Source organism: Achroia grisella, unplaced genomic scaffold, assembly GCF_030625045.1.
Source record: "Achroia grisella isolate CSIRO2021 unplaced genomic scaffold, CSIRO_AGI_Agris_v1 utg487, whole genome shotgun sequence".
Taxonomy (NCBI): domain Eukaryota; kingdom Metazoa; phylum Arthropoda; class Insecta; order Lepidoptera; family Pyralidae; genus Achroia; species Achroia grisella.
Window position 1 is genome coordinate 271,651 of NW_026712891.1, and position 24,816 is coordinate 296,466.

The following is a 24,816-nucleotide window of genomic DNA, read 5'->3' on the forward strand; positions in this document are numbered from 1 at the left end:
TTCAAAGTAAGCAACGACTACGGCACAGAATATTATTTATAGCTTACACTCTATTTCACTCTAACATCTGTGCTTACTTATTCCATCCAAGTCTCGTATTTTCTTATTTTTAATATTGTTTTATTTACAATTTTACAATCCTGTAATTAGTGAATCTTGAATGTAAGTAAATTGCTTTAATAAGAACAGCTATGGTTCTTTCGTAATATAAAAAAATATAGGGTTGAGTGAGTAATTTTTTTACGAAATTTGTGTATTGTTTTAGAATGCAGTTCTCATCTTGAAACAACAAAATAAATAGAAACATGTCTGCGGAATCTGATATGGAATATTCGGACAACGATGGTGATGACTACGATTACTACGGTGGGCAAGATGACTGTGACATGGAAACTATTGATAGAAGTAAATCAGATCCCGAATATTTTTTATTTTCTTGTCTAAAAGTAGAAGAAGTAGAAAAATTATTAAATGAATCGATTGAATTGCTCAGCAATAGCCTTCAAATAACGCCTTCACTTGCCAAGGTATTGTATGCATATTATTAAAATTACCTAACCCTAAATTAATTCCTTCATTGTTGTTTATTAATAATATTGTTATAGGTGATGTTGCATGCTTATGGATGGAATGCTCAAGAAATCATAAATAAGTATAAGGAAAATGCAAATGAGGTATTGACATACAGTCGTGTAAAACCTAGACTATCTCAGGCCCAGGTGAACAACTCACGAACAAACTGTGCTGTTTGTGCAAATTCTCCACTCATACACAAGTACAGTGCATTAGCTTGTGGCCATTACTTCTGCAATGAATGCTGGGCTATGCATTTTGAAGTGCAAATAATGCAAGGTATAAACAACAATTAAAATTATAATAGTAATAATCATCTACAATTATTATTATTAATCTCCTACTATTTTAAAATAATAGAAATGAGGACATTATGGTCTACCAAGCTACTTCATAGAGTACAAATACAGATGTACATATTCACATTGTTATTTTTATTTTGATTTTCTATGAGATGAACACTTATAGATCTACATCAATTAGTTCGAGTTTTATTTTTAAAATTTTCAAGGATACTGCTGTCATTTTTTTTCATTGTTTTTCCATCTAAACTGATGAATGATGCTATAAATTGATGTGTTCAATCACAAATATCTGTATAATGTTTTTAATTATGTGTTTCTTTTAAATTAGATTTTTAACTGAAATAGATTATATCTAGTAGACATAATTCATATTGTGAAGCACTTAATTTAATACCATGGCTTTGGAAAATAATAAATTTCTATTTTAGGTGTATCAAATACTATACAATGTATGGCTCAAGATTGTGAAGTGAGAGCACCTGAAGACTTTGTATTGTCACATGTTACTAAGCCGACTTTAAGAGAACGCTATCAACAATTTATGTTCAAAGACCATGTAAAGTCCCATCCACAACTCCGATTTTGTCCGGGTCCAAACTGTCAGGTGAATTTCATAATTTTTTTTATTTATACCAAGTGAAATGTGGCCATGTTAAGTACTGCGTACACCATGATATTGACATTATACATTGCCTTTGACTGTCACATCTCAAATTTTAACACACATTTATGTGGAATAAATATTTAAGTCTATTTTCTCGGTTTGAATATTCAATTGAATTAGTGCTAGATGGTTGTTTGTTCAACACACTTCAACTTAAAAATGTAAAGTAACAAGAAAATTATTTTAAAAAGCAAACACAAGTGTCCTACTCATTCTTCTTGTTATGAGCCAGCTTTCCAAATAAGTGATAGATTTAAAAAAAATGTAATGACTATTCAAAAGTACTTCAGTGTGAGTTTATTTGAATAAATTATTTTCTATTATATTCTAAGTTAAAATACTTATTTAATGTACTGTACTTCAAAACTATTGTTCTTATACAGCTTATGTGACAATCATAAATATTTTCAATTTTAAGTGGATATTCCAAGCTTGGACTCGTGAGGGGGCTCGTCGTGTGGAGTGTCGAGGATGTGAGCTAATCACTTGTTTTTCATGTGGAGCACCTCACCATGCACCTACAGACTGTTCCACTATTCGCCGTTGGCTTACTAAATGTGCTGATGATTCTGAAACTGCTAACTACATAAGTGCTCATACAAAGGTTGTTATATATTTATAAGATTATTAAAATGAAAATTGCAATTATAAAGTTAAGTGTCTCATCTTCTAATGTCTAATAAAAGCTTTATATAAAGTAACTTATATACTCTATAACATTAATATAGTAAGTAAATCTTAGAAATACTTATAATAACTGGTGGTTATTTTTGAGTATTTCTAAGACTTGTTTAGTATCCATACTAAAACCATAGGGTAATATTCTCTATATTACCCTAAAACTTGTACTTAGTTTAAGAAAAATTGTATTATAAGGCACTTAAAAATTTGTTTTATTTTCAGGACTGCCCAAAGTGCCAGATATGTATAGAAAAAAATGGGGGCTGCAATCATATGCAGTGTGGTGCATGCAGACATGATTTCTGTTGGGTTTGTTCAGGTGACTGGAAAACCCATGGATCTGAGTATTATGAATGTAGCAGATACAAGGAGGATCCAAATTTAGCTAATGATAGTCAGCATGCCCAGGTAAATGCATGATCTTGTTAAGGGATTACAAAATAATATCTTATAATTATGTTATAAGTGTATTTAATTATAATTTAAAAGATGAAATGGAATATTTTTCAAATTAATAGAAATATTTATACATGAATGCAATGTCAATGTTGCCAATGCTCAATGATTTCACATCAGTAAACATCTTATGTAGTTATATCATAAATATTGTATGTAGATTCCCTGAAACTAAAGATTTATATATGTATGTATATAACTTTCTTATAAATCTGTTGCTGCGCCTGACTGTCTGTCTGCAGTATAGTTTTGGCATATTGAGTTCATTGTTTTCAAATAATTTATTCTTATTATGTATTCAGCATCAGAGTAATAAAAGCATTAAAATATATTAAAATACCTTGAATAACATATACAGTAATCTTTTATTTATATTTTGTAAGGATATTAAATCTTGTGGTTAATTTTCAGGCAAGAGAAGCTCTTAAGAAATACTTGCATTACTATGAGAGATGGGAGAACCATGCAAGGTCATTAAAATTAGAAGAGCAAACATTAGCAAATCTTAAGAGTCGTATAAATCAAAAGGTACTATGACTTATTATTTTAGGATATTAATAGTTACTTATATGATGAGATTTTAGCAGATAAAAGCAGTATTATTTTTTAAAACACAAAGTTAAACCTTTATAGCGCTGTATTACCTCCTTTATACCTCACTCAGGGCCATTGTACTTTTATTACGAGTACTTAGGACTGAATTTTGCTTATTGAGCATGTAATGTCATCTCATTGAGTTTTTATTTTACCAGTATGTCAAATAACAAAAACACCAATTGAATATAGGTACATGAAAAATAAATATATTTTTAGTTATTTCTTGTAGGTAAAAGTCTAATATTTTGCAAGAATCGCTTCTATGCAGATAAATTTAAGCTAAACTTTTAATAAGTGCAAAATATGATCCAGATTGTTAAAGCCTTTTCTGAGATACATGAAATATGTAATTCTATAAGAATTATCCATTACAAATATGATAAAATAAATCTTTTTACATTGTTTTCATTATAATTTACTCAACTTCTACAACATTTATGATTATATTAAAAATTAAAAATTTTAATTCATAGGTGATGGCTGGTGAAGGAACTTGGATAGACTGGCAATATCTGTGGGATGCAGCAAGACTTTTAAAACGCTGTAGATATACTCTTCAGTACACTTATCCCTATGCTTATTATATGGAAGTGGGTCCTAGAAAAGAACTGTTTGAGTATCAGCAGGTTTGTATACTTTATAATTTAGGCTAGTGAGGGAAGTTACCTTAGAACTTATCAATTTAGGATAGTAACAGTGGCATACAGGTAAATAACAGAGCATAACCAATAAACAATATATGATTATATATTTTTTATCAGTTACCACCAAAATAAACTACGTAAAAACGCATTGATAAATGTAAATTCCAACTCAAAACAACCACTCATTATGAAGACTAGCCACATTTTGTTTCAAATATTCATACAGACTTCGCCTGTCATACAGATAGTCTGTACACCGACCCAAACCTCTTTCTAACTCTCTATGTTTCGCTTTTAATTTTTCATTAAAACAGCTTACACATGTGCTGTGATCGGACTCGAATCATTAGATACATTGAGTTAAAATTAAAATGCTCATATTATGACAAAGTCTTTGGTACTGTTCAAATCAATATATATGTGTGAGTTGTTCATCGCGGAAAAACAACGTGACACCTAATTTATATATAAAAATTGCGTGTCACGTTGTTTTTCCGCGATGAACAACTAAACTACCGAACCGATTGCAAAATTTAATTTGCACATTGTGTGCAATTTGATCCAACTTTAAAGATATCCTATCTAACATCTTTAGCTTACATCTCAATTGATAGTCGTAATATTATTATATTTATTCTAGAACCTTAGCGACAGCATCGCGTGGTCTGGTTTGCTATTAAATTATAAAGCTGTAATATGCAGTAATATTTTAAAATCAATTATGAAAGTCAGTATGTTTTATTGTGTTTTACATTTTAACGATTTAGTCTGTCATATAGAATTTGAAATACATAATAAATAATAGACCATGTCGGGTTACAAGGGGAGCCGGATAACCGCGGGTCCACTGTATTATTAAATAAATATTATTATAAATTAGAATTGGAGAACTGTCGTGATGGTATATTTCTTTATAATAAATAAGTATTAAGAATGAGTTATGGCCAGTGGATCACTCATCGTTTGCGTGTGATTAGGTAATTTAATCACATATATATTTGTACATTGAAACTATCAATAATTAGTATGGAAAAAGTGTTAATTGGATATCCGTATGTCACCTTATGACCTTAGATATTGATTTACTGTCGTTGTAAACAGTATAATGTTTATATCAAAGTTTTTCTTTGTTGTTTATTTTGTGAGTTGTAATGAATTCTTTATAATAATCATGTTGTGCATAAAACGCTAAATTCGCCGATTATGAATGCCTTATTACACATAAACGACTTTGAACACTGTAGATACCCATTAATTTGCATTTTTTTACTGTTCATGTAGAAGTACATCTGTATTTTTATAGCCGGACTTTGTCTTTCCGTTGTAAATAGTTGGACATTATGCATAAGCTTAAATTGAGGTACAAATATTTTGATGGTAGGTATAAAGTGACTATATTTTTTACAGAAATCACACCATTGTTACCAAAATACCTAAAGGAATGTATTGAAAAAAAGAAATTCAGATTTTGTTTTGTTTTCAGAAATTGTACCGTTAAGGTAATCTAAGTATTTACTTAGAGTACTTTTTTCACGAGATGACAATTGCGATCATTGTTAGTTAATATTAATATTATGTGAAATTGTATGTTATATTTTAGGCTCAACTCGAAGCAGAAATCGAAAATTTATCCTGGAAAGTGGAAAGAGCGGAGACGACAGATCGTGGCGATTTAGAAAATCAGATGGATATTGCAGAAAAAAGACGAACGACTTTACTTAAAGATTTTCTAGAATTTAACACAAGTAGCGCCTCCAGTAGTAGTACTAAGGTGTAAATGAATTTAATAATTGCATTTCAATACTTAGTTAATACACAATAAGGGTTGCACCTTTGTGAAATATGTATTTGTAAGAGCTAGATCTTTTGTTCTGCCAAAGTATATTTATTACATTATCATAAATTTGCAATAAAATAGATAATATTTATTCCGATTTTTCTTGCATAAATGTAAGCTAGGACAATGGCGATAGTAGATTTCATCCTAGCCTGTATTTATCTAATCATAATCATGTCACGAATCTTACCTAATCAATCTGTTCACGCATATACCTAACTATTTCAAGCTACCTCAACAATTTGATTCCAAAAAAATCTGCAGTACCACGTAATATGGAATTGATCATATATTGCATATATCCATTTGAAATGAAATTTATGTAATACAGACATCAGTGCAAATATATCGCCTTCCATTTATGGTTATAAATAGAAATCGGATTCACTGAATTAATACTGCCATTGCCATTAATCTTAAGTGTTTATCTTTGATAGACATTGTTCAGGAATTCTAATCGAACTAAAAATTATGGTATTTTATTGGCTAGGGTTTGGATGTGAATCGTTGATAATTGCGATCACCCCCTTCCATTGCATTGATCTCTTCAGCGTAATGAATGTTGATATAAATAATGAAATGAAATGATAATATTTTTTCATATGACAATGAAATACTGCTCTCATTTGTTGTATGTGTACTCGGTATATGTTGGTCTGAATTAATATTCATCTTAGGATTCACTTGTGCCCCGCTGATACACTGGTCGCACATATATATGCATTCTCAAAAAACATTAGGCTGGTAGACGTTCGTCTATGTGGAATATAGAAAATACCATCTACGCCAACCACCGCGATCAATAAATAAGCAGAGACTTACTTAGGAATATGTATTTTTAGGACCATGTCTTATGGAAAGTGTATAATATGAATGTGGATGGATGTAAAGGGAGGGGACGCCCTAAGAAAAGATGGATGGATTGTGTGAAAGATGATATGAATAAAAGAAGAGTATGTTTAGATATGACGACTGATAGAGAGCAGTGGAAGAGAATGACATACTGCGCCGACCCCAAATAATGGGATAAAGGCAAGGCAATGATGATGTATTTTTAGCGAGGTAGACTTTGTACATAATCAATGAATAGGTAAATCTGGCTCATCTATTTCAACAGCAAAGTACTTTGCTCTGCAGACATGTTTCGGTTGAATGGTGAAATTACAGTTTACGCACGCATAAGCTATTGGCCTCCTGAATGGCAACGCCTAAGTAGTTCAGTAGAGGGGTTGTTAGTGATGAAGACTAGTGAACGCATTGCTAGCAATGTTTTTTAAAGAAGGGAGGGCACAGCAAGATGTATTTCGATACATCTTGCTCGACTTGGGGCGGCCCGAACTGGCGTAGTACCTCCACCAAGCGGAAAACCACAGCCAAACAGTGCTGTACTTGCACTACACAACAGCACTGTGTTCTTGTGGTGAGTAAGGTGACCAGAGCCCCATGGGGATGGGTTGTGCTGGTATTGGTGGACCTGTGTGTCCAACAGTGCCTCGGGATTGCATAGGCGCGACGTGGTGGCGCGGCGTTCAGGGAGACCCGATGAAACGGCTAACCGCTGGCCGCCCGCAGGTTGTTGGGTTCTCGAGCCCAGGGATTACATAATCTCCGCCCTGGGAGGCTGTGCATAATCCCTGGTGTAGTAGTCGTGCCGGAGGAGGAGACCGGAGTGGACCCGGCTGCTACACCAGTGGGGGGACCGGGGGCCCTTCCGGCCGCCGTGCCACTGAACCTTGTGGGAGTCCTTTCCATACTACTCTAGATGAGATTCCAGTGTCATCAGAATTTATAATAATAGTTCTTTCAGTAAGAATATTAATTATAAAAGTTGACAGTCTAACTGGAATATGTAATATATCAAGTTTCTGCTTAAGTATTGGCAAATAAACATTATCATAAGCAGATTCTATGTCTAAAAAGGTTGCAAGTACAGAGTCATTTCTAGAAAAGGCTAAACGAATATCCGTTATAAACAAACTTAAACTATCAAGAGTACATTTCCCTCTTCTAAAGCCATATTGACTATCTGATAAATAGTGGTTACTTTCAGTATACCATTCCAGACGGTTTTTGATCAGATGTTCTGACAGTTTAAGCAGAACTGAAGATAGCGCTAAAGGACGGTAGGATGCAATGTCAGATGGAGTTTTGTTAGGTTTTAGAATGGGGATTATATTTTGAGTCTTCCATAAAGCAGGAATATTACCAGATATCATATTTGAGTTAATGATATCTAAGAAATAGGAGAGAGATGTACTATCTAAGTGTGAAAAAAAAGAATATGGTATTCCATCTTCTCCAGGTGCAGAATCTTTAACTTTTGTAAGTGGGAGTACTTACAAAAGTTAAGCTCTGGTAACGACAATGGAGCATTTAATTTAGAGAAATTATCTATATCAGAGGTAATTACAACTTTATGCAACAAAACTTTTTCAGGAACTGAGGGAGGGGCTAACTTGTCTAGGAAACATTCAACCATATGAGGAGGAAGTACATTTGATTTAGAATCGCGGAATGCACTTATCTTCTACTAACTAAATCTTCTTATATTACTCCAGACTATAGATGCATTCACATTGGGAGAAATAGATGAACAGAATTTCTTCCAACCTGTTAATTTCTTATTTCTTAACAATTTACGGGTAGTTCTGGATATAATACAGAAGATATCAAAGTTTTCCAATGTAGAGTGTAAATTGTATTGTTTTTCAGCATTTTTTCTTTTCCTGATAGCTTCAGTACATTCACTGTCCCACCATGGTGGTGAAGGTATTGTATTCTTAGAAGATTTTTTAGGAAAAACTTCATTAGCAGCCTGTATTAATACTTTAGTGAAAGCATTAGAGCAAATGGTTTCAGTGCCTTGAGTAATAATAGGCAGTGATGAGATTTTAGATGCAATGACGTTATTGAAAGTATCCCAATCAGCATTATTTAGCTTATATTTCATCCTTGATTCATATTTTGGTAGTGGTTTATCAATAAAAGGAAAAGAAATAATAAGAGGGAAATTCACTCACAGGGAGGACACTTCCAAATGTGTTCCAAATTCCAATCCTTCATTAGGTGGAGTACGACGTGTAGGTTGGCCAGTATTTAATACACACAGGTTAAGGGTATCTAATATTTCTAAAACTTGGTGGCCATATGAATTGTTTGTTGTACTACCCCAGGACTGATGTTGTAAATTTAAATCTCCTAGTATTAATAAAGGTTTGGGAAGGGCAGAAAGAATATTATTAAGTTCATTAAAAATAGAAGTTGATGGTTGAGGTATATATAAAGATACATAACAATGTTGTTAACTTGGACAGCTAATATGGAAAAATTACTGCTATGATCAATAGGTATATGTGAATAAGGAACTAAATGTTGGACGAGTATAGCGACACCACCATACCCATCTGTCCTATCTTCTCTGAGACAAGCATAACCCGGTACCTTAAAAGTAGATATGGGTTTCAGCCATGTCTCCTGAAGGGCACAAATAATAGGTTTATTTTTATTGAAAATATGAAATAATTCACTTTTTTTATTGATAATACTACGACAATTCCACTGGAGAACTTTGGCCAATGGAGCCATTGTTGTTGAAGATTTGAAGAAGAGCACTAAATAGAGAAGCAGCGTTGGATGGTACAATAGAATTAGACTCGGTCAGCAATTTAATTAAAGCCATGATTAATTCTGTAAATTGATTTGGTAAATTCTGATCAGCTACAGATTTATAACCGCAGCCATCTGCAGGAGTAGGAGGATTATAATCTTTTATTAATTGCTTATGCATGTTTACATCATAACCATATGATAATTTTGGAGGTTGAAGGGGTTCTTGTACAATGGTTTCTTTACATGACCTATTGATTATATTAGAAGATAGAGTATTTTGGGGTTTAGTATTATTTAAATGTTCCGCAGTAGTTTTAACTGTGTCAGCATACGATTTTGTTACAGGACCATGCAATTTGCTGGCTTCTGCATAAGATATACAGCTTTTAGCCATAGTTTCTTTTATTGCTTTTTGTCTCAATAGTTCCGGGCAGTTTTTACAGTTAGCTTGATGATCACCAAGACATAGACAGCAGCAGAAGTCTTCTTGCTGCGTACAGTTTTCACCTGAATGTCCTTTACTACATTTATAGCACCGTGGTGTAGAACGGCATTGATCCTTAACATGACCATATCGACAACAGTTATAACATTGTATTGTTGGGTATATGTAAATATCACACGTTTAGGAAGTATTTGACCATCAAAAGTTATAATAACAGTTTCTGTGTCAACAAATATGGATCACCATTAATGATATTCTTACGTCTAATCCTTCTAACTTTAAGTATTTCTCCACAGCCAAGTGGGACAGAAATGTTACTTATTACCTCTTCAGGGGACCAGTTTGAGGGAACACCCTTAATAATTCCTATTCTAGTAAAATTAAAAGAGGGGACAAATGCTTTATAGTTCTGTTGTTTTAAACGGTCACAGTCAATGAAGGAATTGGCATCAATAAAATTAGAGAATGACAAAGCTAGTCTATTCCTACCAATTTTTTTCAAGCTACCATTCAAAACATTTTTATAAGCACAAGTTTTTAAGAGGCGACCAAAGGCAATCGGGTGTACAGTAATTCTGTCATCCGGCGAAGACTGCTCCTTTTGGATATGGACTACATAAGGTGCCGCATCACCTGATTGATAATAAAGCTACTGATGGTCGTAACTGACTTGAACCAGCATTATCCATTTTATCCTCATTATTTGCACATGTCACAGGAGGTTGCTCGACCTTATTCTCATTATCCTCTACATGTCTATCATATTTGTACATGTATTAGAAGAAGGTTGATCACCTTCATTTACAACAGCGCATTGACAAGTGTTCTCTTGATTTTTAGAGTTTCCTTTAGAACCGCGATTTCTTCTTCGCTTTTTGTTACAGTGTTTACACACATGAGTAGCAGATATACGTTTTCGTTTAACTTTCAAATTCTCCACTAGGGTAAAAGAGCAATCAGTATCCACGGAGTCATTTTCATTATTGCTAATACTTACGTATTGGCCCACCTGAGGGCCTGTGCTCCCAGGATCCTCAGGAGGGTCCATATATAAATTAAATAATTATGACTTACCTATGTTACAGATACTATAATTACACTAGTAAACAAATAAAATATATATAAAAGAGTGAAAATATCTATAATATATAACTTAACTGATCACTATTAAATTTTTATTTAATTCTTAACAAAAAAAACACGACCACCAAATTCTATGTTTCCCGCCTTTTTTCTTTTTACTTTTTGATTTACACTTTGATTGTGACAAAGATGAAAGGTGGTGGGTAGGTAGAAAAATAATTTGAATAAAAGTATGAAATAAATTTATAACGACTATATTACATTATCATAAGACTTGCACTGAGCAAGTAATCACTACGCCTTTTGATTTATGCCCCATTGTACAGTAATTACAATATAGGAAAATATAAAATAAAAACTAATATTGACTTATAAGCTGAAAGGGTATGCACTGCCCTTTAGAATACATATAGCGAGCAGATTAATTGGACGAATAAGTTTGTTTGATATCTACCGTATGACAACCCTCATACAGATATGAGATTTTCCGTGTAACAACTTGCTAGTTTGTACGAAATTTTAAACCAAGAAATGTGTCAAAATACTAGAAGGATTTTGTGCCAAATTAACCCAATATAACAGTTTAACGACTTGTAATACGAGCAAATTTTTTAAAGGTTGGCAACTCTGTGGACCGTAGACAATTATAGTGAGCCTTAGAGGAAGGGGGATGGAGTTAAAATATCGTGGCATGGGTATATAAACACAAATGGTCTAATCGTGTAAATTCATGTAGTCAACAAAATGGCTACTACGAATGATTCAAAGGCGCCATTGCGCCAAGTAAAAAGAGTACAATTTGGTATATTATCTCCAGATGAAATCGTAAGTTTAAATTTTAATGCTAATGTTATTTCAGGATTTATAATTGTTGTCTTCATTGCAACTAATAATGTTTCAAGTGTTGCGTTGTCTTTTGACTTACAAGTTTATCTTTAAAAATAAAGACGATTATGACGAAGTTTACATATATAATTATTGTAATTATTATTTTTGTAATTAATACAAAATGTAATAATAATGAGAACAAACGTTAATCACAAAACAGGAAAATAATGTATGGTTTTGTTGCACAATATTTTCACTTTGGTATTTTAAGAGATAAGAAAGTAAGCAATAGTAATATTAGGAATTCATTATCTACAACTACAATAAAAACAGACTGAAATGAGTCATTGAGTAGACATATATTATGAAAGTAAGGAAAACACATTAAATACAAAATGAAAAATATTAAATAGTACCTACTTATAGACTCATTATTTTTTCTTTTGGATTTCATAATGTATAGCCAGCTATTTATTTGTAGGATATTGTTGTGTCAAGATATTGTTTCTATGTTATTGTCTGCCCATAGTCTTTATTACTGTAACCACCCTACCCGACATAGACTAAAATATTGTTCATGTATATTTAGGCAATAGTCACCACTTACTATGAGATGGGCTATTCGATTGTTGTTGCTAGATATACATTACTCCTATAAGCAGTAGGTGTTTGCTTGAATTCTATAATAATAGAAATAATGTTTCCAGCGACGTATGTCAGTCACAGAAGGGGGAATACGCTTTCCCGAAACAATGGAAGGTGGAAGACCCAAGCTTGGAGGTCTTATGGATCCACGACAAGGGGTGATAGACAGGAGTTCCAGATGCCAGACTTGTGCTGGAAACATGACAGAATGCCCTGGACACTTTGGACATATTGATCTGGCAAAGCCAGTATTTCATATAGGTTTTATAACAAAGACAATAAAAATATTAAGATGTGTTTGTTTCTACTGTTCAAAATTGCTTGTTAGCCCGGTAAGATTACTTACAATTGTTAATGTATCATGAAAATATATGGAACATATTCTTACTTATGTTTTCAAATTGCAGACTAATCCAAAAATAAAAGAAGTTGTTATGAAATCAAAAGGACAACCTCGTAAAAGGTTGACATATGTCTATGACTTGTGTAAAGGTAAAAATATTTGTGAAGGAGGTGAAGATATGGATATAGGCAAGGAAGGGGAAGAAGGCAAAAGAGGTTCTGGACATGGGGGATGTGGTCACTATCAGCCATCCATCAGGCGGCAAGGATTAGATCTTACAGCTGAGTGGAAGCATGCTAATGAAGATACACAAGAAAAAAAAATTACTATCACAGCAGAAAGAGTGTGGGAAATTCTTAAGCATATCACAGGTAACTTATTTATTTCAACTAACATTTCAGATTTAGAGTAATACATTTAGAATTATAATATTTAAAATAGATAATTATTATTATATACTCACTAAAATACATATTTTTCGAAGCACAAATCACACTGGCCAGAATGACATCTACTGACTCTTTTTTATAAAATACCCACTTTAGTACATAACATATCTTTCCCCCGAGATTGGTAAACATTTACACAAGACAATTTACATTCACTTTTATATTTCATTGTCCATGCACATTTTGTTAACACTTAAATAACTAATTACTAGGCTATTGATTTTTTTTTTTTTTTTTATTACAATGGTCCGTGAGTTATCAATTCAAAGAGTCATTAATTGTTATCCCTCCTTTATGCATCTGGTTAATGTGTCTCAATAACAACCTTCCATTCCATTGTACCAAGGTTCTGATGTTCTTTTGTTAAGTATATTTTTTACTGTCTGCACTGTACGTTCAGCTTGCCCATTCAATGATGGATGATAAAGAGGTACATATATCTGTCTAATTCCACAGCTCTTAAGATATTTCTGAAATTCCAAAATAAAACTTCGACCATTGTCACTTACAATAGAATCAGGTAAACCTTGTTCAGCAAAAATATATCTTAATTCTCGAATCAATGTAGCACTGCTAAGATCATTTACTATTTTAACTTCTGGCCACTTAGAGTAGGCATCTATGAGTATTAAAAAAGATTTACCCTGTACCTAAAGGTCCAGCGTAATCATAATGTACTCTTGACCAGGCCTTATCTGGTTTCAACTACTGATGAGTAACTGGAGCAGGCATGTTCCTATTTTTTATGAGCAAACATTACAGTTTTTTATCATCTCTTCAATTTATTTATCCATACATGCCCACCAAAAATAACTTCTAGCTATAGCTTTACTAATAACTATACCATCATGGTTCCGGTGCAATTCTTCCAATATATAAGAGCACATTTTCTCTGGCACCACCACTCTATTTCCCCACAGTATACAGTCACTATGTACAGATAATTCCTCTCTAATTTTCATAAACATTTTATAGTCTGTATGTACCTTAGAAGACCATCCATTCCTTATACAATATAATATTTTACTTAAAACTTTATCTTTTCTCGTAAGTTTTGCTACATCTTTAGCTGTAAATTCTAGTTCCATTGGCGTCTCTTCAATTAATAAAACTCCTGAATATTCATTTTCTATGGTTGATTCTTCTGCTGGTCACCGACTTAATGCATCAGCATTTCCTATCTTCCTGCCTTCTATATATTGAATCTCGTAATCATATGAGTTCAATAAAAGTGCCCACCTCAGCATTCTGGGTGATATAATTGTAGGAATTGGTTTTCCTGGTCCAAAAATTCCTAACAGTGGTCTATGATCTGTTTTAGTTATCACTTTCCGTCCATTTATGTGGAATTGGATTTTCTTCAAACCAAAAACAATAGCAGCTGCTTCTTTATCAATCTGAGCATAGTTTCGCTCATGGCTATTCATAGTACGTGATGCAAACACCATACGATTGTTCATTTCCTGTTCTAGAACAGCACCAAGTCCGTACTGAGAAGCATCACAAGATATAATTAATTTCTTGGTGCCATCATAGTGAACCAGCGTATCTTCATTGGATAACATTGTTATCAATTTTGTAAAAGCAGTGTGTTGTTCTTTGTTCCATTTCCATTTGGAGCCTTTCTCTAATAATGGTTCAGCAATGGTTGCCTTATGAGGTAAAAACCTATCATAAAAATTAAGAAGTCCTAGAAATGCCAGTAATTCCTTAATATTTTTTGGTGCAGGTGTCTTCTCAATGCAATCAATTTTCAATTCAATTAAATAACCTAAAAACTTGCCAAATGTTTGGTCAAGTTTGCCCGTCAATCAATCAAGCACCGCTATCAAAGACAGGATATAAACGTCAATGTAGTAATTGCCTTGGCTTTGAGGAAGAAATAATCCTTTACGATACTGACTGCAAACAAACATTTTTCTTTATTCACTCTTAGACCAATTTTTTGTAACCTCTGTAACACCATCTCCAGTCTTACATTGTGTATATTGATAACCTTACCAGAAATAACGATATCATCTAACAGAACAGCTATTCCTGTTATTCCTGCCTGTAATGAAGTCATCAGCCTTTGAAAAATACCAGGACAAGCTTTAACACCGAAGGCCAACCACTTTACATTGTATAATCCTTTAGGTTTATTTACTGTAAGCAAGCTGGCTGTGTTATTATCAATAGTCACCTGTGTGTATGCTGCTTCAAATCAATTTTTGAGAATATTACTCGCCCCTGAAGCTGCACAAAAGCTTCATTAAGTGTAGGTAAAGGGTATGTATCTGTATTTGTAGCTGCATTCACTGTGGACCGATAATCTCCACACAAACATACCTGACCATTTTTAATACTGGGACTATCAGAGTAGCCAGTTCAGAATGTGTAGTAGGTTCTAATACCTCCTCCTGAACCAGTCTGTCTATTTCTTTAAATACTCTTTCTCTAATTGCAAATGGAATGGGTCTACTTTTAAGGAACTTTGGTACAGAACCCTCTTTTGGTGTAATATTCACTACTGGCCCAGTGTATTTGCCTAAACCATATTTGCCTAAACCAGGCTCAAAAATCTGTTTGTATCTATAAAACAATTGTGTTGTCTGTCCCTTATTAAAATCCATTGATTTAACATTATTTAATCCTTCTATACTTATACCCAATTGTGCAAACCAGTTCCTGCCAATTAGGCTTGAACCACTACCTTTTGTAATTAATATATTCAAACAAACAAATAATTTTACTTATTTGTTTATATTTTACATGGACTTTCGTCTGACCTAATAATACTAATTTACCTTCTGTGTAAGATTTTAATGCAATATCTGTTAATTCTAGTTTAGGTAATTTACCCTTCCATATTTGTTTGGCTGTTATCTCATTTATAATTGTATATGGGCAACCTGAATCTACTTCCATCGGTAATTCCATTCTATTAAGGAATACTCTAATCACAAAAGGATCCACTTTGTCTTGTCTAATGCTGTTGATTCCCACTTCATATAACCCATTACATTCTGAATTATACTTCTTACCTTGGCTGGACTTCAATAAACAGGCTGCCTCTATATGACCAATTTTCCCACAATGATGGCATTTAGTCCAGCGTTCCCTACCTAGACCCTACATTTACCCTTATGTGGTGTCCCACAACGAAAACAGGTTGACATATTCTCATTATTCTTATTTGTGCTCTGAGAAGACATTCTCTGACTCACCCGTACTTTGTTAATATCCATTGGCACTATTCTATCGAGTACTGGAGTATTTGTACTACATGGTGTGATAATATTTGTATCAAAATTTGCAGTTTCCTGTGATAATACTGTGTCACAAGCTTGTTTAAATGTTAATTGCCTTTGTTGCAGCAGTTTCCTCCGAATATCTTTATCTAATATTCCACACACCAATCTATCTCTCAAAGTACGATCTAAATCAGTGAAATTACAACCTATACTTAATTTACGTAATTGAGCAATATAATTTTTTATCATTTCACCTTCCTCTTGATTTCTTGTGTGAAATTTATACGATTCTACAATTTCATTAGGTTTCAGATGAAAATGATTATTCAAAATGCCCACAATAAAAGAGAAAGTCACATCACTTATTTTACTTGGAGATATCAAAGAAATGATTAAATCATATAATTCAGGGCCACAGACCGCCAATATATTCGCTTTTTTCTTTGTATCTTCTTCAATTTCACTAGCTTGGAAGCAAAAACATAACCTTTCTATATATTTTTGTCAACACCCATGTGCTATACCAAACTCGTTAAATTTTATGCCCATTATTGTTATTTATGTAATTAGTTAGACAATAATCACTTTATTGCACTTTTCCGCTATTTTTTCTCGTCGCCTCACTAAAACACGTATTTTTCGAAGTACAAATCACACTGGCTAGAATGACATCTACTGACTCTTTTTTACAAAGTACCCACTTTAGTACATAACAATTATGATAAGTGATAGAAATCACAAACTAGATAGTGGTGTGTCACTTGTTCTGAGTTATTATTACTATAAATATTTTACATTTGTCTTTAAATGTAAATCCATTTTTATCTTTCTCATTTTTTACTGTATAAATATAAAATGTATTTTAAATAATTTTGATATAAGATTTATAGCTATTGCAAATACAATTGCATAAATCCTTTAATAAATATTTTGTTCCAGATGAAGAATCCTTCATATTAGGTATGGATCCCAAATTTGCTAGACCTGACTGGATGATAGTCACAGTATTGCCTGTACCACCATTGTCAGTAAGACCTGCTGTAGTTATGTTTGGTGCTGCCAAAAATCAAGATGATTTAACTCACAAACTTTCTGACATTATAAAAGCTAATAATGAGTTAATGAGAAATGAACAGTCAGGAGCAGCTGCTCACGTGCTTGCTGTAAATATCAGAATGCTACAGTTTCATGTTGCCACATTTGTGGATAATGACATGCCTGGTATGCCAAAGTAAGTTGTTTTAATTGAAAAAATTAGAAACAACAGTGGAATGTTGAAATGTATGTACATCGGCACATGTAAACCCTATTTATTTAAATACATATTATTAAAATTGTAACTGTGTTGCAGTATGCAAAATATACAAATGAATTCACAAAACAAAAAATATTGGGTATTTGTCTGATGTGTTTGTTCAACACTATTTGTTGTGAAACAAATAGTGTTGAATTTCCTTTAAATTACTAAAGTAATATTATTTTGTGAATTTCAGAGCTATGCAGAAGTCTGGTAAACCACTTAAAGCTATCAAAGCAAGGCTGAAAGGAAAAGAAGGTAGAATCAGAGGGAACCTTATGGGAAAACGTGTGGATTTCTCAGCTCGTACTGTCATTACACCAGATCCAAATTTGCGTATTGATCAAGTTGGTGTACCGCGATCTATTGCACAAAATTTAACATTCCCTGAATTAGTCACTCCTTTTAATATTGACAGAATGCAGGAACTTGTAAGGAGAGGGAATGCACAGTATCCTGGAGCTAAATATATAGTCAGAGATAATGGAGAAAGAATAGATTTGAGATTTCATCCCAAACCATCTGATTTACACTTGCAATATGGTTATAAAGTAGAAAGACATTTACGAGATGATGATTTAGTTATTTTCAACCGGCAACCGACACTACATAAAATGAGTATGATGGGACATAGAGTCAAAGTATTACCATGGTCAACATTTCGCATGAATTTGAGCTGTACATCTCCATACAATGCTGATTTTGATGGAGATGAAATGAATTTACATGTACCACAATCTATGGAAACGCGTGCTGAGGTGGAAAATATTCACATTACACCCAGACAGATCATTACTCCACAAGCCAATAAACCTGTTATGGGTATTGTACAAGATACTTTAACAGCTGTTAGAAAAATGACAAAACGAGACGTATTTTTAACAAAAGAACAAGTAATGAACTTATTGATGTTTCTTCCTACATGGGATGGTAAAATTCCACAACCCTGCATTTTAAAACCACAACCTTTATGGACTGGGAAACAAATATTTACATTAATTATTCCTGGCAATGTAAATATGATCAGAACCCATTCTACACATCCCGATGAAGAAGATGATGGGCCTTATAAATGGATTTCTCCAGGAGACACTAAAGTCGTTGTGGAGCATGGAGAGCTTTTAATGGGCATCTTATGTAAGAAATCTTTGGGTGCTTCAGCTGGTTCTCTGCTACATATTTGCATGTTGGAGTTAGGGCATGAAGTTGCGGGCCGATTTTACGGTAACATTCAAACAGTAATCAACAATTGGCTTTTATTAGAGGGACATTCTATTGGTATTGGTGACACTATTGCTGATCCACAAACATATCAAGAGATTCAGCGTGCAATTGTAAAAGCGAAAGATGATGTCATAGAGGTAATCCAGAAAGCCCACAACATGGAGCTAGAACCTACACCTGGTAATACACTTAGACAAACATTCGAAAATCAAGTAAATCGTATATTAAATGACGCTCGTGACAAAACTGGTGGTTCAGCTAAAAAATCCTTAACAGAATATAACAACCTGAAGGCTATGGTAGTAGCTGGTTCTAAAGGTTCAAATATTAATATTTCACAAGTCATTGCTTGTGTAGGTCAACAGAATGTTGAAGGTAAACGAATTCCATTTGGATTCCGCAAAAGAACATTGCCACATTTTATCAAGGATGATTATGGTCCAGAATCAAGAGGATTTGTAGAAAATTCTTATCTTGCTGGATTGACACCTTCTGAGTTTTATTTTCATGCTATGGGAGGTCGTGAGGGTCTTATCGATACTGCTGTGAAAACTGCAGAAACTGGGTATATCCAGCGTCGTTTAATAAAGGCCATGGAGTCTGTAATGGTCCATTATGATGGGACAGTTCGTAATTCAGTTGGACAACTTATTCAGTTAAGGTATGGCGAGGATGGATTAGCTGGTGAAACAGTAGAGTTCCAAAATTTACCTACAGTGAAATTATCTAACAAGGCCTTTGAAAAGAAATTCAAATTTGATCCATCTAATGAAAGATATCTAAAGCGAATATTCAATGAAGACATCATTAAAGAATTAACAGAGTCTGGTTATGTTATTGCTGACCTTGAAAGTGAATGGGAACAATTATCTAAAGACAGAGAGATACTTCGTCAGATTTTCCCAAGTGGCGAGTCTAAAGTTGTGTTACCTTGTAACTTTAAACGGATGATTTGGAATGTGCAAAAGATTTTCCATATAAATAAGAGAATGCCAACAGATTTAAGTCCTATAAAAGTTATACAAGGTGTAAAAGACCTCCTTAGAAAGTGTGTGATTGTAGCAGGAGAAGATCGTTTATCTAAACAAGCTAATGAAAATGCAACATTGTTGTTTCAATGTTTGGTCAGGTCTACCTTATGCACCAAATTCGTATCTGAGGAATATAGACTGTCTAGTGAAGCCTTTGAATGGTTGATAGGAGAAATTGAAACACGTTTCCAACAAGCTCAAGTAAATCCAGGTGAAATGGTTGGTGCATTAGCTGCTCAGTCTCTTGGCGAACCTGCTACACAGATGACATTGAACACTTTCCACTTTGCTGGAGTGTCATCTAAAAATGTAACTCTTGGTGTGCCACGTCTAAAAGAAATTATTAACATTTCTAAAAAACCGAAAGCACCATCTTTAACTGTGTTTTTGACAGGTGGTGCTGCTAGAGATGCTGAGAAAGCTAAAAATGTTCTCTGTCGATTAGAGCATACCACTTTAAGGAAGGTAACTGCTAATACCGCTATTTACTATGACCCTGAACCTCAAAATACTGTTATTGCTGAAGATCAAGAATTTGTGAATGTATATTACGAAATGCCTGATTTTGATCCTACGAAAATATCACCGTGGTTGTTACGTATTGAGTTAGATCGCAAGAGGATGACTGATAAGAAACTCACTATGGAACAAATAGCAGAAAAAATTAATGCTGGATTTGGAGATGATTTAAATTGTATATTCAATGATGATAATGCTGAAAAGCTTGTATTACGTATAAGAATTATGAATAATGAAGAAAACAAATTCCAAGACAATGATGAAGAAACTGTAGACAAAATGGAAGATGATATGTTTTTAAGATGCATAGAGGCCAACATGTTGTCAGATATGACACTACAAGGCATAGAGGCTATAGCAAAGGTGTACATGCATCTACCTCAAACAGAAGCAAAGAAACGCATCATAATTACAGAACAAGGAGAATTTAAAGCTATTGCTGAATGGTTATTGGAAACTGATGGTACTTCTTTGATGAAAGTGCTTTCGGAACGTGACGTTGATCCAATTAGAACCTTTAGTAACGATATTTGTGAAATATTCCAAGTATTAGGTATTGAAGCTGTACGTAAATCAGTTGAAAAGGAAATGAATGCTGTTTTGCAATTCTATGGATTATACGTGAACTACCGTCATCTCGCCTTGCTTTGTGATGTCATGACTGCTAAGGGTCATCTCATGGCTATTACACGCCACGGCATCAATAGACAAGATACTGGTGCTTTGATGAGATGTTCATTCGAAGAAACAGTAGACGTGTTGTTGGACGCTGCAAGTCACGCGGAAGTTGATCCTATGAGAGGCGTATCGGAGAACATTATTATGGGACAATTGCCCAGAATGGGAACTGGTAAGCCATTATTTAATAACAATAATAACCCAATTCTCACAGCGACATGTAGTACCAAAGTTAACAGACCTTTAAAGCCTTTAAACAGCACTCTGTCCCCATGACACTGAACCGTTCGATCACTGAGTCTGTCAAACAATATTGTTATATTAGTTGTTATATTATGTAACATATACCTATACTGCAAGCTTTGCCCTTTGTTCATGTCACGACTGGTATGTAATAAATGAGCTTATGATCCTTATCCTTCTCTTTCTACTGATTAAGCGATTGTGAACAAACAACCTCATTTTTGTGTTTATAAGTTCAGATAGGATTGTCATTTATTAATGAACCGTGTTTTTCAGGATGTTTCGATTTACTACTTGACGCTGAGAAATGTAAACATGGAATGGAGATGGGAGGTCTTGGAGTTGGAATGGGCGTTGGTGGCGGAATGTATTTCGGTGTCGGTACTCCTTCAATGACGCCCCTTATGACTCCATGGTCTACACAGAACACACCCGGATATGGTAGCAGTGTGTGGTCTCCAGGTCAAGGTAAAATGTTTATTTTTTAGCATAAAACTTGATGATATGATTTTTTAAAATATGTTTATTTATATCATGTATATGTAATAAATAACCAAAATAATCAAAGAATAAAATAATATTTTATGTATTTTTCCATTTTGTATTAATAATTTTATAATCATTATTTACAGTTGGCAGCAGTATGACGCCTGGTGGTCCATCATTCTCACCTTCTGGAGCATCAGATGCATCTGGTTTGTCACCAGCATACAGTGCGTGGTCTCCTCAACCTGGATCTCCTGGTTCTCCTGGTCCACCATTGTCACCTTATGCTTCTCCGGCAGGAGCGTCGCCATCTTATTCACCTACTAGTCCACTATATGCCCCTGCTTCTCCCAGTCTCACGCCGTCATCATCTCAATATCCTCCTTCTCCTTCTTACTCTCCTACATCTCCGAACTATTCTCCTACTTCACCCATATATTCGCCAACTTCTCCAAGTTACTCTCCTACATCACCTGGGTATTCGCCTACATCTCCTTCCTATTCACCTACATCACCGAGTTATTCGCCGACGTCTCCTAGTTACTCACCTACGAGTCCCGCATATTCTCCAACTTCCCCAAGTTATTCACCTACTTCGCCCAGTTATTCACCAACAAGTCCGTCATATTCACCGACTAGCCCATCATATTCTCCTACGAGTCCGGCGTATTCCCCAACATCGCCTGGTTACTCGCCGACATCACCAAGCTACTCTCCAACTAGCCCAGTTTATAGCCCAGCTTCTCATAGCTACTCCCCATCTTCACCAAATTACACACCGACATCCCCTGCCTATTCGCCAACAAGCCCTTCGTACTCACCCACATCGCCAGCATATTCTCCAACTTCTCCCAACTACTCACCATCATCTCCGAAATATACTCCAACGTCGCCGAATTATTCACCAACATCGCCGTCACTTTCTGGTGGCAGTCCTACTTATTCGCCTACAAGCCCGCAATATTCTCCTACAAGTCCTCAATATTCTCCTACTAGTCCAGCATATTCACCGTCTTCACCACAACACCCTGGAAGTATGCGGTACACATCGTCTTCACCAAATTATTCTCCGTCATCTCCGAACTATTCACCTTCATCGCCTGGCTATTCTCCATCATCGACGAAGTATTCTCCTACATCTCTGACTTATACACCGACATCTCCTAACTATTCACCTTCTTCTCCCGCGTATTCTCCGAACTCGGGTGCTCCTTCAACGTATTCTCCTAACTCTCCAACATATTCTCCGACTTCGCCCATCTATGACGATAGTGATGATTAAATATCGTTTTCATATACTACTTTTTTACTACGTATATTACTTTTGGACTATAAAACATTTTTGTATGAATACGTTAATAAATTACATAACGTATACACAAACGGTGTTAATTCAAATATTATATTCTGAAATGATTTGAAACCATTTTTAATTTAATAATAGTTAGTTATTATATTTTTGTTATTAAAAGTGTCTTTGCTTTTTGGAGTAAGCAATATATAATATAATTGTGAATCTTGGAGTATCCCTATTTTTTATAGATTGAAGTGAGTAAGGTGATTCAAACCAGATTTAATTAGATATTAAGGAGACATGTCTTATTATTATTTTAAAATAAAATAGAAATATATAAAAAAATCCAAAATGAATTTTATTTACCCTTTCCCTTCTATCCTTTCACCTTGGCATTGTACACATAGTTACTTATATGTGGGTTGATTCATAATATAACACGCAATACAAATGAATACATGAAATATGTGTTTCTCTAAAATGTGTCTTATGTCTTTGTCGAGCGTACATAAAATAGCATTAATGGGACATAATATTATATAATACTACCTACTGTTCAATCAATTCGTGATTACAATTGTATACGATAAACTAGAGTACTGTGATTATGTTCAAATTCCTATATGTTTGTAATATATGTTTCAAAGCTTCCTGCATTTTTTTATTGGTGAATAGAAATAGAGATATTTATACAAATAAACTCAATAAACTTATGGATAGTGTTTTTTATTCTAGTATTCATTCGGAACGCAAACTCAGCACAAGAAATATGAGCGAGAAACTTACGTGTTGCTCTTTTATATAAATGTGTTTAGTAAATTTACGTTAACTACTAGTTAACGTAAATTTAGGAGGCATTTCTATGTGGATGAGATATTCAACATAGAAACCGCTATGTATTAATTATTTCTGCAATCCAATCATAGTTCAAAACAAGTAGTAGTAGGTAGTAGGATATAGTATGGAAGCGTAACCTGCATGCTACGCGATACTACGTATTGCGTACCAGTTTAGTTCAGATTTTGTACTATGAGAAATGTCACATTATTTTCGTTTTAAAAGTTACAAATATGCCTTAGGGTGCTAATTTGGAGTGCAAATATAGTAGCGGAACTAAAAAGGTGTGATATCTTACCCTCGGTATGTAGGTATACTATTTCACATTGTTATCATTAAAAAAAATTTTAATTATTACGTTCAATAAAATTAAAAAAGGAAATGATTGTTGATACTGCTGCTGTGTATGTAATAATGAATAAATGTACTTTTCAACTAAAACATATGTCTATTTTTATTTACGTCACATACCCTACTCTATACTTACATGAAAATGAAAACGGCAATCGCTAGTTTTAGGGCGATGCGCCATGGCGCCGATAGAAAAAACAGCGCAAGTGGTTATTTTTATTTATCTGGAATATCTTACTATACTGCGTACAAAATCCTTACTTCCTTTTTTTTATTGGGTTGTTTGGGCTATTGTCAGATACCTGCACCTGTAGCACTGCTACCTATGTACATAGATCTATTGTGCTCGCCCTTTTTTAAAGTTCGCTACCTAGACCCGTCAGGGACAAGAATTGAAGGATATTCTTAGGAGCGATGGTTTTTATCTCCTCGGGAAAGAAGAAAGAAGAACTTTCCAAGGGAGA

The 24,816-nt window shown here is 34.1% G+C and overlaps 2 protein-coding genes across 3 annotated transcripts; both read left to right on the top strand.

Annotated features, from left to right (window-relative positions):
* The first annotated feature begins 64 nt into the window (after positions 1 to 64).
* Positions 65 to 5,829, top strand: LOC131845889 (potential E3 ubiquitin-protein ligase ariadne-2). 2 transcript variants are annotated; one of them, XM_059195040.1, is made up of 9 exons: positions 65 to 162; positions 266 to 527; positions 606 to 852; positions 1,307 to 1,482; positions 1,961 to 2,146; positions 2,446 to 2,631; positions 3,091 to 3,207; positions 3,750 to 3,902; positions 5,521 to 5,829. In XM_059195040.1, exons 2-9 carry the CDS (start codon positions 306 to 308, stop codon positions 5,695 to 5,697), a joined length of 1,464 nt encoding a protein of 487 aa, XP_059051023.1. In that variant the 5' UTR covers positions 65 to 162; positions 266 to 305; the 3' UTR covers positions 5,698 to 5,829. The 2 variants fall into 2 exon arrangements, with proteins under 2 accessions (XP_059051023.1, XP_059051024.1); XM_059195041.1 differs by having other exon boundaries at positions 266 to 405.
* A 5,747-nt stretch (positions 5,830 to 11,576) lies between these two features.
* On the top strand, positions 11,577 to 23,506 carry LOC131846070 (DNA-directed RNA polymerase II subunit RPB1). The gene is made up of 7 exons (XM_059195293.1): positions 11,577 to 11,719; positions 12,430 to 12,699; positions 12,775 to 13,081; positions 17,332 to 17,623; positions 17,886 to 21,313; positions 21,661 to 21,852; positions 22,017 to 23,506. The coding sequence occupies exons 1-7, from the start codon at positions 11,639 to 11,641 to the stop codon at positions 23,150 to 23,152; spliced, it is 5,706 nt and encodes a 1,901-aa protein (XP_059051276.1). The 5' UTR covers positions 11,577 to 11,638; the 3' UTR covers positions 23,153 to 23,506.
* The last annotated feature ends 1,310 nt before the right edge of the window (positions 23,507 to 24,816 follow it).